The sequence below is a fragment of the Myotis lucifugus genome, unplaced genomic scaffold, assembly GCF_000147115.1.
Source record: "Myotis lucifugus unplaced genomic scaffold, Myoluc2.0 scaffold_211, whole genome shotgun sequence".
Taxonomy (NCBI): domain Eukaryota; kingdom Metazoa; phylum Chordata; class Mammalia; order Chiroptera; family Vespertilionidae; genus Myotis; species Myotis lucifugus.
Genome location: NW_005871259.1, coordinates 2,027,956 through 2,043,596, shown reverse-complemented (window position 1 = coordinate 2,043,596; position 15,641 = coordinate 2,027,956). Strand labels below are relative to the sequence as shown.

The 15,641-nt window shown below is 37.6% G+C and overlaps 1 protein-coding gene and 1 non-coding gene across 7 annotated transcripts in view; both read right to left on the bottom strand.

The window, feature by feature from the left end:
• ASH1L (ASH1 like histone lysine methyltransferase) overlaps positions 1-15,641 on the bottom strand; it is a 124,895-nt gene that overhangs the window by 58,334 nt on the left and 50,920 nt on the right. For all 6 annotated transcript variants that reach the window (XR_002831441.1, XR_002831442.1, XM_023761597.1 and 3 more), the window contains 2 exons: positions 14,034-14,135; positions 9,950-10,691 (listed from right to left, as the gene is read on the bottom strand). Coding sequence is in view for 4 of the 6 variants with exons in the window: in XM_023761597.1 (XP_023617365.1) it covers positions 9,950-10,691; positions 14,034-14,135 (844 nt within the window). In the remaining 2 variants the exon portion in view is untranslated. The remainder of the gene's footprint in view (positions 1-9,949; positions 10,692-14,033; positions 14,136-15,641) is intronic.
• On the bottom strand, positions 1,542-1,648 carry LOC111827741. The gene has a single exon (XR_002831456.1). It is a non-coding gene; the product is annotated as a U6 spliceosomal RNA (small nuclear RNA).

Below are 15,641 nucleotides of genomic sequence, written 5' to 3'. Positions count from 1 at the left end.
GGGACCCCGCCCCGCCCAAGCCCTGCACAGAGGCATTTGCCGGATAGCCTCAGGCAAAGGCTAGATTAGCACCTCCCTAGAGGACACAAGTTCTTCCACTGCAGACACAGCTGATTATCACAGCCAGTCGGCCTGGAGGTCAAATCCCTCTAGTATTAACTACAACAATCAAGGCTTAACTACAACAAGACTGCGCACAAAGACCACTAGGGGGTGTACCAAGAAAGCGTAAAAAATGCGGAGACAAAGAAACAGGACAAAACTATCAAGGGAGGATATTGAGTTCAGAACCACACTTTTGAGGTCTCTCAAGAGGCTTCTAGAGTCTGTCGATAAACTTGATGAGATGTACAGGAAATCTAATGAGACCCTCGATGGTGTGATAAAGGACCACCTAGAAAGTAAGCATACACTGACTGAAATAAAGAATATTATACAGACTCCCAACAGCAGACCAGAGGAGCGCAAGAATCAAGTCAAAGATTTGAAATGCGAAGAAGCGAGAAACACCCAACTGGAAAAAGCAAAATGAAAAAAGAACCCAAAAATACGAAGATAGCGTAAGGAGGCTCTGGGACAGCTTCAAACGTACCAACATCCGAATTATAGGGGTACCAGAAGATGAGAGAGAGCAAGATATTGAAAACCTATTTGAAGAAATAATGACAGAAAACTTCCCCCACCTGGTGAAAGAAATAGACTTACAAGTCCAGGAAGCGCAGAGAACCCCAAACAAAAGGAATCCAAAGAGGACCACACCAAGACACATCATCATTAAAATGCCAAGAGCAAAAGACAAAGAGAGAATCTTAAAAGCAGCAAGAGAAAAAAAGTCGGTTACCTACAAGGGAGTACCCATACGACTGTCAGCTGATTTCTCAACAGAAACTATGCAGGCCAGAAGGGAGTGGCAAGAAATATTCAAAGTGATGAATAGCAAGAACCTACAACCGAGATTACTCTACCCAGCAAAGCTATCATTCAGAATTGAAGGTCAGATAAAGAGCTTCACAGATAAGAAAAAGCTAAAGGAGTTCATCACCACCAAACCAGTATTATATGAAATGTTGAAAGGTATCCTTTACGAAGAGGAAGAAGAAGAAAAAGGTAAAGATACAAATTATGAACAACAAATACACATCTACCAACAAGTGAATCTAAAAATCAAGTGAATAAATAATCTGATGAACAGAATAAACTGGTGAATATAATAGAATCAGGGGCATAGAAAGGGAGTGAACTGACTACTCTGGGGTGGGGGTGGGGGAAGGGGTGTGTGTGTGGGGAAAGAGACTGAACAAAAATCGTACACCTATGGATGAGGACAGTGGGGGAGGGGGGTAAGGGCAGAGGGTGGGGTGGGAACCGGGTGGAGGCGAGCTATGGGGGGAAAAAAGAGGAACAACTGTAATAATCTGAACAATAAAGATTTAATTTAAAAAAAAAGTCTTTTACCTTCCTGGGTAAGTTTATTCTTAACTATTATACTCTTTTTTATGTTACTGTAAATGGAACTGTGTTGTTTTTTTTCCTTTAAAATAAAAAATATGGAACACTTCACAAATTTGCATGTCATCTTTGCATAGGGTCCATGCAAATCTTCTTTGTATTGTTCCAATTTTAGTATATATGCTGCTGAAGCAAGCACTTGAACTGTTTTAATTTCCTCTTTGGAAAGTAGTGTATAGAAATGCAATTGATTTTTGTATGGTGATTTTGCATTCTGAACTTTACTTAGTTTAGTAAGCTTTAACAGGTGTTGTGTGTATGTTTATGTGTGTGTGAGTGAGTGAGTGAGTGTGTGTGTGTGTGTGTGTGTGTGTGTGTAATCCTTAGGGTTTTCCAAATATAAGACATGGCATCTGAGCCCTGCTGGGAGACTCGGTTGGAATGTCGTAAGGTGCCAGGTTAGAATTTCCAGTCAGGGTACATACAGTGGGCAACCAATTGATGTTTCTTTCTCTTTCCTAAAAATAAACAAATAAATCTCTCTATATAAAAGGCTAAGTGACCAACCGTAAGTCCATCCCATCGGCACATATGACTCGCACTGGCAATATTTAAAAATAAACGTTGACTCGCGAATTTGCGATACATATAAAGCTCTCGCTGGTGCCAATTGCACCCATGTGTTTCTTGAAACTGAAGTATTAACAGGATCTGTGGAAGGAGAAGTTCTGATTCCAAGAATTGATTTGTCCCCTGTCTGACACTGGCCTCCCATTTAAATTAATTCAAAGACAGTTTCCTGTGATGCCAGCATCTGCTATGACTATTAATAAATCACAAGGACAAACTCTAGACAGAGTAGGAATATTCCTACGTGAACCCGTTTTCAGACATGGTCAGTTATATGTTGCTTTCCCTTGAGTTTGAAGAGCTTGTGACATTAAAGTTAAAGTTGCAAATACTTCATCACAAGGGAAATTAATCAAGCACTCTCAAAGTGTTTTTATTCTTAATGTGGTATACAGGCAGATATTAGAATAAGTTTAATCAATTTATCAGTCATTGTTTTTATAAATGTTTTTATATCATGTTTTTGTTGCTTTTATACCACACTGTTTTTATATCATATCTTTGTTGTTGTTTATTTACTAATCAATTTATATATAATTTTCATATACATTTTACTAATTTTCTTTCATCTCTGACACTTCTATTATATAGAAAGGGTGAATAACGATATTAAAATATTTCTTCTAATTAATTTCCTTTCAATGTGCATGAATCCCTGCACTGGGCCACTAGAAAATAAAATAAAATAAATAATGAAATGAAATAAAATAAAAAAGAAAATAAAAACCATATCCTTGGGTGAAGATTACAAAAATAAAAAAAGACATGGCCTCTGGGAACAGACCTAATTTTACTTTTTCCTTCAAAATTTAGATGCCTTTTACTTCTTTTTCTTACCTAATTGCTCTGGTTAGGAATTTCAATACTGTGTTGAATTGAAGTGGCAAAAGTGGGCAACCTTTCTTCATCCCTGATGTTAGGGAGAAGTTTTCAGTCTTTTACCATTGCGTTTGTTAGCCATGACGTTTTATAGATGGTCTTTATTAAGTTGAGGTAGTTTCTTTCTATTCCTGGATGACTCAGAGTTTTTATCATGTCTTTGTGAAATTCATTTTCTGCATTTATTGATAGGATCATAAGATTTTTATTTGTTAGCCTACTGATGTACTGGATTGCATGAATTGATTTCTGCATATTTAACAAGTCTTATATAACTTACTTGATCACAGAATCTATTTACTATTTATTTACTTAATAATTTTTTTTTCTGTTCTGACCCAATTCACTTCTACTTCTGTGCCTTATTTATGTTTCTTTCTCCTGCAATAAAAAAAAAAAAATGCTTTCTGCTTACCTCCTACATATATAAATTCATCAATGGCTATGTTTTTTCCAAGTGCCACCTATAGAACATATACATCAGAATCACCTTGGGGGCTTATAAGAAAAACAAATGCCCACTCATACAATTTTAAAATTTTATATTGAGGTCTGGGATAAACACCTTCCTAAGGTCCCTGACACTCCAAAGTAGGCACTCATTAATAAGAACATCCGTTTAAAAAACAAACAAACAACAGCACCCTTTTCATCCTACTCAGGCTCTGACATAGGGCCTGGTTTGATACTCTTTCCCGCTCAGGTCCTAACCCACCCAACTCCCTCACCCCATTAAGGCTCCAAAACTCAGCTCAGGGTCACCTTGCCATACCCCAATAAGGCCATCTACCTAATGGCTTTAAGACATTTTTCAGGAAAGAAGAGAAAGTGGAAGAGGTATGGCATTTGAATAGATGGTTTATGATATATTTATCTACAACAATATAATACCTTTATTTTGTTTTTAAAAATAAAAATAGTATTAACTACTGTGTCATTTTTAGGGATTTGTTTCTTTCATTTAATATTATGTTTCCAAGACTCATCTGCAATTATTGCAGCTGTAATTCATGAATTTTTACTATCATATCACATTCCAACTGTGTAAAAAAGAATATACTATTTCCTTTTCTGTTAATCTGGGATATTTCTATTTTATTATACATTATAACCAATATTGCTACTACATTTTCAAAAAGTGTTTTCTGGTGCCTGTTGTGCAAGAGTTTTTTTTTATTATCTAAAAGGGAATTGCTAGATTATATAGTGTTGATTTGTAACTATTTTTTTGTTATATATTCTGGATACAAAAGAGGTATACATTACATGTGTTATAAATTTCCTCTCCCAGTTTGTAGCAAGTCTTTATATGTTTGTCATGCTATTTGATGAACAGAAATTCTTAGTTATAATATAATCCAGTTTATCAATTTTTACCTGTATGGTAACTGTTATTGCTTTTGATATCCTGTTTATGAAATCCTTTCTGAGAACAAGTCATGAAGTTTTTCTTCTTCCATACTAGCCTTTAAAAGTTTAAAGTTTTGCTTTTATATTTATGTATTTAATCAATTGGGAATTTTTCTAATTTCATTTAAGACAAAAATCTAATTTTATTTCCATTCTTACACAATACCAGCTTTTGGGACACAATGTATTGAATATTTTTTTTCCCCCATTGTGTCAACTCTGTCATATAGCAAGCTTGCATACATGAATGGATTTGTTTCTCTTACCCATTCAGTTCCATACTATCTTAATATACCATATCTTGAAATTAAGTCCTGGGACAAATCCATCACTTTATTCAGTTAATTCCATCCCTAAGTATATATCTTGGAGAAATTAGTGCCCAAATCCAAAAGTGGACATTAGAGTAATATTAAGAGCAGAAGTTTTAGATAATAGACTCAATCTAGAAATAACCCAACAGTAAAATGGAAAACTATCCTCCTATATAATAAAAGGCTAATATGCAAAAAAACAGAACAGCGGAACAACTGAAACAACCAAACATCCGGTCACTATGACTTGCGCTGACCACAGGGGGGGGGGGAGCGGGACGGGGGGGATGCAAAACACGATGGCTGCGGCGGGATGGTGGAGCAGGTGAGCAGGGGCGCCAGACCATGGGGCGCTGGTCACTGTCATCGGGGCGAGCCTCTGGCAGTTACTGAAAATTCTTTGCTCCCGCGCACCGCGATCCTGCCTGGCACTCGCCCCTGCTGCCAGCGCCAGCCCCACTTGCACCCACAGCCAGCGCCAGAGCCACCACTCGAACCTGCTGCTGGTGCCTGGTGCCAGCCCTGATCACCCCTGAGGGCTTCTCCATCTCCTCCTGCTCCTGAGCAGCGATTGGGGCAGCAGCTGCCGCTCGCACCCCAATCGTTCCATGCCATCAGCGGGTGCGAGCAGCGGGAGTGGGGCTGCCAGCAGACAGGGGACTGGGGTCTGTGGCAGGAGGGGCTGGGCAGAGGCACGGAGGATGGGCCGAGACCCGCCCCTGTGCCTACCGCAGCCTCACGGCCCACAGTTCCTTTCAAGGTGCACGAATTCATGCACTGGGTCCCTAGACTATAATAATATAAATGTAATATGCTAATTAGACCGGATAGCTGAAAGACCTTACAGACGAAGCTGGGGCTGCGCAGCTGCGAGGGCCGAGCCCCTTGAAGGAATTTTGTGCATCAGTCCTCTAGTATTATATACAAACAATGGATTACTACATAGTAACAAAACAAAGGTAACTACAGCAACATGCAGCAACAAAGATGGTTTAACATGTATATGTAGAGCAAAAAAAGGTGAGACACAAAAGCATATGCCTTGTAAATTCCATTTCAATGACATTCAGGAAGGATAAACTAAATTATACTATCTATAGTTACATACCTAAATGGTATAAAAAAAGGTAAAGATGTGGTTACCTTAAAAGTCAGGAGACTGATTATAGCTACTGGTAAGGAAGCAGTTTATGATTGCAAAGGAACATGGAGTGGTGGCAATGTTCTATATAGTCATCCATTTTATATCTACATGGGTGTTAACTCTATAAAATTTTTTTAGAACTGATGACTTGCCCTGGCTGAGTAGCTCAGGTGGTTAGAGCATTGACCTGATATACCAAGGTTGCGGGTTTGATTTCTGGTCAGTGCACATATAAGACCAGTGGGTACAAAAATAAGTGGAACAACAAGTCAGAAGTTTCTCTCTCTCTCTCCTTAAAATCAATCAATGAATAAAAGAACCAGAAAACTGATTACTTTACATTTACATACTTTCTGTATATCTTTTTTACTTCCCTAATATTGTCTAAAGTGCACTAATCAGACTTGAATATTTTTCTTTTAAGTGTGGTAGAACTCTTGCCTGGCCGGTATGGCTTACTGGTTGAGCATCGACCCATGAACCAAGAGGACACAGTTCGATTCCCAGTCAGGGGACATGCCTGGGTTTAGGGCTCGATCCCCAGTGGGGGTGTGCAGAGGCAGCTGATTACTGATTCTCCCTCATCATTGATGTTTCTATCTCGCCCTCTCTCTTCCTCTGAAATCAATAAAAATATATTAAAAATTTGAAAACATTAAGTCTTTTAAAATTAAATCTTCCTTTTGCCTTTCCAAAAAACAAACAAAACAATAAACACTTTATTAAAACCCACTGGGGGGCCTAGCTGGTTTGGCTCAGTGGATAGAGTGTCAGTCTGAGGACTGAAGGGTCCTGGGTTCGATTCCAGTCAAGGGCACATGCCTGGGTTGTGGGCTCGATCCCCAGTGGGAGACATGAAGGAGGCAGCCAATCAATGATTCTCTCCCATCATTGATGTTTCTATCTCTCTCTCTTCCCTTCCTCTCTAAATCAATAAAGATATATTTTTTTAAAAAATCTACTGGGAATGTAAATATAATTACCTACAACATAAATATAGTTACACTTACAAATCTGCAACCTTGATAAAGACTGGCCATTAGAATGGCTATTATCAACAAATCGACAAATGACAAGTGCTGGCAAGGATGTGGAGAAAAAGGAACCCTCATGCACTGCCGGTGTGAATGCAGACTGGTGCAGCCACTGTGGGGAACAGTATGGAGTTTCCTCAAAAAATTAAAAATGGAACTCCCATTTGACCCAGTAATCTCACTTCCAGGAATATATCCCAAGAAATCAGAAACACCAATCAGAAAGGATATATGCACCCCTATGTTCATAGCAGCATAATTTACAATAGCTAAGATTTGGAAACAGCCTAAGTGCCCATCAGCAGATGAGTGGATTAGAAAACTGTGGTACATCTACACAATGGAATACTACGCTGCTGTAAAAAAGGAAGAACACTTATCATTCACAAGAGCATGGATGGACATAGAGAACATTATGCTAAGCAAAATAAGCCAGTCAGAGAAAGATAAATATCACATGATCTCATTCATTTGTGGAATATAATAAACAACATCAACTGATGAACAAAAATAGATCCAGAGACAGAGAAGTATCAAACAATCAAATTTCAGAGGGAAGGCAGGGGAGAGGGGGCTAAGAGATCAACCAAAGGACTTGTATGCATGCATATAAGCATAACCAATGGACAAAGACACTAGAGGAGTGAGGGCATGTGTGCGGGGGTGGGGTGGGGGGGGGGGGAGAGCTGGGGAGAGGTCAATGGGGGGAAAAGGAGACATATGTAATACTATATGTAATACTTTAAACAATAAAGAATTAAAAACAAAACAAAAAAAGACTGGCCACAAATATAACATTAATTCATACCGTATATGAAAGTAAGTTTCAACTGATTTAAGGTACTTCATGTAAAAAAGTAATATATAATCTAATCTATTGCAGGAAAATAATTAAATAAATTATGATATTTTTCTTAGCATGGAATAGGGTAATTCATATGGAATAGTGACAAGATCTCCAAGATACATAAAGAAAAAAATGTTGTTAAAAAATTTAGTATAGTATGCTACCAATTACATAAAACAATCTCTCTGAGCCTTGATTTCCTCATCTGTGAAGTGAGGGGCTTGAACAGCTTTGCACATGCACATACTTATAAATGTATAAGAAAAGGTATTAAAGGATACACAATATACTGTCTAACACTTTTACCCATGTGAAGAACAGGCTTGGGAGGAATGAGATCATGTGAAAAAGGGATTTTAACTTTTGAATGAGTAAAATTCTAGTTTCACTGATTTGTTTACAAGCATGTATTACTCATGAAAAACATTTAAATCCCATACATTCTCTAGAAAAAACAAGAGTATTATTTTATAGATGTATGCATAGAGATATGAGAAACGCACGACAAACAGGATTCACCAAGACAGACGACAGAGAAAAGGCGAGAAACTGTAACTATTGGTTGATGGATGGAAAGAAAAAAAATAAAAAAAAACTGAATGTCAAAGAACAAGCATGAAGAGTTAATATTCTAACTGTATGAGCACTTAAAAATAGAAAAAATAGGTAAGAAACATAAATAAATAACAAGTAGGAAGTGTATTTCATCTATATCAGATTGATAAAGATTTTAAAAAATTGGTAATTTTCAGGGTAGATAAGGGTAAACAGTATACAACTATTACTATGTAATGTTAGTAAAAGTATAAACAGATGTGGCTTTGAAGAGAGTAATTTGACAATATATGTTAAAGACTTAAAGTGTGTCTAGCATTTTATTTATTTAATTTTGTTTCTTTATTTTGTGTCTAAGATTTTCAATTTGTATTTCTCTAATTGTGAACAGGATTGTAATGTGAGACTGAGCATGATGTATTTATTTATTTTATTTTATTATTCTTTAAATATTTTAATATATATATATATATATATATATATATATATATATATATATTATTAATTTCAGAGAGGAAGGCAGAGAGATAGAAACATCAATGATGAGAGAGAAGCATTAATTGGCTGGCTCCTGCACGCCCCCTACTGGGGATTGAGTCCACAACCTGGGCATGTGCTCTTGACTGGAATCCAACTCAGGACCCTTCAGTCCACAGGCCTACACAATATCCACTGAGCCAAATCAGCTAGGGCTTGAGCATGACATATTTAGTAAAGCTAAAGCCATTTGCAAATGGTGAATATTGTACTAATTAATTTTAAAATATTGAATAAACCACCCTGCCGATGTGGCTCAATGTTTGAGTGTCGATCTATGAACCTAGAGTTCACGGTTCAATTCCCAGTCAGGGTACATGCCTGGGTTGCAGGCTCCAAGTCTAGGTTGCAGGCTCAATCCCCAGTGTGGGCTGTGCAGGAGATAGCTGATCAATGATTCTCTCTCACCATTGATGTTTCTAGCTATCTCTCCCTCTCCCTTCCTCTCTGAAATCACTAAAAATGTATTTTTTTTAAAAATAAATAAAACCTTCAGGGAAATAAATGGTTGGATATATAACAAAAGGACTAAATGGTTTGGTTTTTTTGGTAATTTTTTACTTTCTACTCTACACCTTTAAGAAAAAAAGGAAATTATGAAGAAAATAAATCTAATATGCAGGAAAATGTATTTGATGATAGGATGGAAAATTTAGAACACAATAAAGGTAAAATAGTGTGATAGTAAAAATGATTCCACTTACATAGCTATATACTGGATAAAATATATAATCTCTCTAGGCCTTGATTTCCTCATCTGTAAAGTGAGGGGCTTGAATTAGATTATTACATCCCCTTTGCTTTTTAATCATTTATAATTTTGGACAGCCATGAATAAGAACACTTTAAAATAGAACAGAGAAGAACAAGTCTTCCTATATAATAAAAGCGTAGTATGCAATCTGTCCCCTCGACCAGGAGTTATCCGGGAGTTCAACCAGGGGGCAGGGCTGGCCAGGGGAAGGGAGGGAAGGCCCTGGCCGGGAGCCTCTAGGGATCCTACCAGTGCAAGAATTTCGTGCACTGGGCCTCTAGTATACAATAAAAGGTTTTACGATTAACTGAATTATGCATCTGCATAGGTATGTTACATTTGTATAAAAGCTAGTTTCCTCTACTCAAATAAAAATGTTAATAAGCAAGGAATTACCATTTAGTGTTCTCTTGTTCTTCTTGTTCTAGGAATGGCCTCTGCTTTTTCTTGGCCTGTTCTTCCAAAAGCCAACTTTTCCTCTTCAATCCCTTCTTATGTTCTGAATTCAGGTTTATACTCTGAACAACAGCTTCAATGACATCTGTAACCGTATCAGGACCAAGGTGTAGTGCTGTTCCTTCCTCATCTTCATTCAATTCTGGGCTAACAAACTGGGTAGCCTGGAATGCTTGCATTGATACCACAGCCTGGAGGGGACATTTCCGAGGTCGACCTGGTCTGCGTTTCACAAAGTTATTTCCTGTCCTGGCTTGTCTTTGAAGTTTTTTGGCTTTTAAAATTTTATTGACATGGTCCAGGTTTTTCTTTGTGGCCAAGATTTTATCATAATTGCACATTTTCCGAGCTTGGCGCTGCATAGCTTCCACTATACTTCTCTTAATATGATGAGGGGAACAGCTGCTTGGCAACTTTTCAGAAAGGAGTGAGATGTTATTACTGCAGGAGTCACTGGGGACTGCAGGCACTAGAAGGCCATCTGGTTTTCCCATGGTTCGCTCCTTGCTGTGGCTATGGCCTGGACTACAGGAAGGTGGCACAGAGGCAGATGCAACCTCAGCATCATTATTTTTCTCCAGGGGCTCTTGGTCCTCTTGTTGTACCATCCGCTGCAACAGACTATCCACAGAGTCATCCCCAGAAGAAACCAATCTTGGACTTCGAGAGGGAACTCCGTTCACTAAATAAGATGACAAATCACACAGATAAAAACTGAACACAGCTAGCTATTTAAATAACTTTTTACATAGGACAAAAGATAAGAAATACTGCTCTATTTTTCACAGCAAGATTAAACATCATAATACCATATGCATTTGTCTTTCATAGGCAAGTTGACAGTATACTTTCATGAATAGGGTACATTTCAGTAACCATAATAAATTCAAAATTGACTCATATTTCCTTAATAATATGTGGATTAAAAAAAACAAGAATTCTCATTGTCTGAGATGAAGAGCAGAAAGAAATAAGAGTTAATTTCATCAAAAATGAAGGTCTAATTAAAGGACTTGTCAGTTAAAGCAATCTTGGATCTTGGATAAAGACCTAAACTTTAAATATCCTATATAATAAAGAGGCAATATGCAAATTGACTGTCACTCCAACACACAAGATGGCCACCCCCATGTGGTCAAAGATGGCCGCCACAAGATGGCCAGCAGGGGAGGCCAGTTGTGGGTGATCAGGCCAGCAGGGGAGGGCAGCTGGGAGGGACCATGCCTGCAGGGGAGGGCAGTTAGGGGCAATCGGGCCAGCAGGGGAGGGCAGTTAGGGGCAACCAGGCTGGCAAGGGAGGGAAGTTAGGGGTGACCGGGCCAGCAGGGGAGAGCAGTTAGGTGTCCATCAGGCCAGCAGTTAGGTGTCAATAAAGCTGGCAGGGGAGTGGTTAGGGGGTGACCAGGCTGGCAGGCAGAAGCAGTTAGGGGCAATCAGGCGGGCAGGAAGGTGAGCGGTTCGGACCCAGCAGTCCTGGATTGTGAGAGGAATGTCCCAGATTGGAGAGGGTGCAGGCTGGGCTGAGGGGGACACACACACACACACACACACACACACACACACCGTGCATGAATTTCGTGCACCGGGCCTCTAGTAGATAATATTGCTAGTTCAATGCCTTTTCTGACAATGTCTTAAATGCAAAGGAATAGAAATAAAACTCTCTTCTTAAGTAAAGCTTTAAAATTATAATTTAAAAAATCTGTACAGGTCTGGCTGGGTAGCTCAGCTGGTGAGTATCATCCTAATACATCAAGTTGTGATTCAGATTCCAGGGCAGGGCACATACAAGAATCAACCAATGACTGCATAAATAAATGGAACAACAAATTTATGTTTTTCTCTCTCCCTCTCACTGCTCCCTCTGTCTCTTCTACTCTCTCAAAACAAATAAACAAACAAACAAAAAAATCCCTGCCCAACTGGTATGGCTCAGTGGCTGAGCATTGACCCACAATCCAGGAGGTCCTGGGTTCGATTCCCAGTCAGGGCACATACCTGGGTTGCAGCTCAATCCCCAGTAGGGGGAGTGCAGAAGACAGCTAATCAATGATTCTCTCTCATCATTGATGTTACTATTTCCCTCTCCCTTCCTCTCTCTGAAATTAATAGAAAGAAAGAAAGAGCAAGAAAGAAGAGAAATAATCCCATTTACAATTGCATAAAAAATACTTGTATATAAATTTAACAAAGGACGTAAAAGTCCTGTACATTGAAGAAACTGAAGAAGATACAAATACATGGAAAATACAATTACAAATGCATGGATAGGGAAGAGTTAACATCACTAAAATTTCCATATTACCCAAAGATTCTACAGATTCAGTACAATCCCTACTAAAATATCAAAGGCATTTTTCACAGAACTATAATAAATACTTTAAAAATCTATATGGAATCACAAAAGACCAGACTAGCCAAAGCAATCTTGAGAAAGAAAAAAGTTCTTTCTATACTTAAAACAGCATGGACTGGCATAACTACAGACAAATAGGCCAATGGAAAAGAATAGAGAGCCCAGACTATAAACCCACACCTATATAGTGAATTAATCTATGACAAAAGAGGCAAGACTATACAATGGGTAAAGATAGTCTCTTCAATAAATGGTGTTGGAAAAACTAGACAGATACATGTAAAAAATATATAAAGAAACCAGACTAGTTTCATACACCAGTTTCATAATAAACTTAAAAGAGATTAAAGACATAAGTGTAAGACCTGACACCATAAAACTCCTAAAAGAATTTTCTCTCATCATTGATGTTTCTATCTCTCTCTCCCTCTCCCTTCCTCTTTGAAATCAATAAAAAAATATAAAAAATACATAAATATTACTAATTATAAATACATAAACATTACTAATTTTGAGGTTAGAAATAAATATTAATATTCTTCTTACAACCTTATAAATTTTTTTGTATATCTCAGAGATTTGTGAATGTCATATTTTAAAATATACGTATGTTTTTCTTGATTTCAGATAGAGGAAGGGAAAGGAAGAGGGAGATGGAAACATCAATGATGAGATGCCCAGCTGGTATGGCTCAGTGGTTGAGTGTCGACCTATAAACCAGGAGGTCACGGTTCAATTCCTGGAGAGGGCACATGCCCAGGTTGTGGACTCAATCCCCTGTGTGGGGCATGCAGGAGGCAGCTGATCAATGATTCTCTCTCAACATTGATATTTCTCTCTCTCCCCCTCTCCCTTCCTCTCTGAAATCAATAAAATCCTATATAATAAAGAGCTAATATGCTAATTAGGCCGAACAGCAGAACGATCTTCTGGATGACCTTCCAGACAAGGTCAGGGCTTCGAAGGCCAAGGTAATCAGGGCTGTGAGGGCCAAGGCAGCTGGGGCTGCGAGGGCCGAGCCCCTTGCATGAATTTCGTGCATCGGGCCTCGTGTGTGTGTGTGTGTGTGTGTGTGTGTGTGTAAAATAAACATCAATCTGAAAACATAGGACACTACTGTATCAGTATAGTAGTGCTTGTGTTCAATTAGCCTTATGTTTTAAATTAATAACAGCCCCAAATCACAAGAGTAGTGATGCTGGCAGTAACAATTAATTTTCTATCTAAGAAATTGTAAAGAAGGAAAAAGAAATTCATGCCAGTTTTGCTGTCACATCTCAAACTGAAAGTTATGGCCATGGGGGTGATAATTACTTAGTTAAAATGGAAAAGGAATTAAATTTGTGGGTGAAGACATTAACAGAAAACATATGATTCAGTATTATCTGTGATTTTAGGCATCCACTGGTGTACTTGGAACAGTTCCTCCATGGATAAGGGAGGACTACTGTATGTCTAGCTGGAAACAATGGAGTAAAAGGGGAAGACTATTATATTGTTTCAATGTACATTGTTACTGACTCCAGAGCAACTTTGTTTTAATACAATATTATAAGTCAATATAAATTATAATTTTTATTATAAATATACAATATTATATTTTAAGTCTATTCACAAGTAACAGATGAGAAATTATCTTTAAAGTCTGGTTAAAGAAACAGCACTTGCCTGTTGAAGAAGTACTTTCAGATGAAGACCTCTTCCGGGTAGGGCTACAGTTCATACTCTCTGATGGTCGCTGGGAAGACTTATCTGAGGTTGTTTGGGAACCTGGAGAGACAGGAAAAGATAGAAACCATAGGAAAATTCAAGTATAAAAATGTTAAACCATACTTTGTTAGCACTGTAACATTTTAGTTGTTGCCACTGTCATTCCCTGTAATATGATTTTTGAGCTGACAGTAACAGGACAATAAGTAGAGGACAAACCACACTAGCTGCTGCCAAAAGAATTTCACAGGTTTCATATACACAATTTCTTCTGTTAGATTAATAGAGGGAAAACTAGTTTTAGTGGAAGAATGAACTGAATAATTCAGTTTTTATGTATTACTACTTTGAAACATATAATTGAGATGTTTATTGATAAAAACCACTAACAATATCCTAATCAAATCTGTTCCTGATTATTAATTCCAATTCACCATATCAACTGACAAACAAAACTTATAGTGCAACCTGATTGTTTCATTTACTAGAATCAGAGATAAAAATTAAAGAGTTAGACCTAAAATCCACATATTCATCTAGAGGTAATTTTCATATTCTATGTTTTCCCACTGCAGCATATTCTAGAAGTGACTAATTTCTCCATGAAATAGAATAAACCCCCTTTAAAGCTGCACATAAAAGCTCATGAAGATAAATAAACTCAATTTCCCTTCAAAACATCTCATAGTTTTACCAAAACACCAGGTCAATGCAGCATAATTTAACACTTCTCTTATTCAAGAGATAAGTAAGTCATTCAGGAAAGATTATTTTCCTGAATAAAATATACTTGTTCCTGATGGGATTCCTTATAACCTAAAAAGCTAGCTGTTGAGAATACATAAGGAATGTCAATTTCATGTTTGTCAAAAAACTAGTAGCGTTCTGCAATGTTCACTTTTAACTTGAAAAAGTTACAAATAAAAAGCCTTACATATAACTGAAGGCACAAAAGGTACAAGAAATCAAATAACTGAAGATGAGATTTTTAAGATCTGCCTCTAAATAAGAGTTAACTCCTTAATGAAGAAGGACAAACTCCTTAATGAAGAAGAAGGACAAACTGAAGAACTGAACGCAGCTGTTTCTAATATCTCCGTTTTTCTAAGAGAAAAAGTTTATATTACATAATATCTTCAATCTCATTACTGTAAATACTCTTTTAGCAGACTCTTCTAGCATTGCTCAGGTAAGATTTAAGACTATGCATTGCCATTCAAGATTAACAAGTTAGATTTCTGGAAAATTGATGTGATAGTATAGCCTACTTCTGAAACACAGTGATGACTAAGGTAAGATCTAATCAAGAAGCAAGACTTTTTACTATTGAATCTTAAAAATAGATACAAAAGGATTTAAAAAACCCCTAGACTGTGGTTCAGATAAGATTTCCATCAAATAGCTAAATCCAATAAAATACGTAAGAAGTAAAAGCCCAGGCATCAGTGAAGACATAACTTTAAGTATTCATACTGGAAAATTCATATACTGGACAGATATTTCCTACTCAGAGAGACAGCCAGACAGAAGACAACAGTGGCCAAGAAGTTTGAGACATCATTGAAC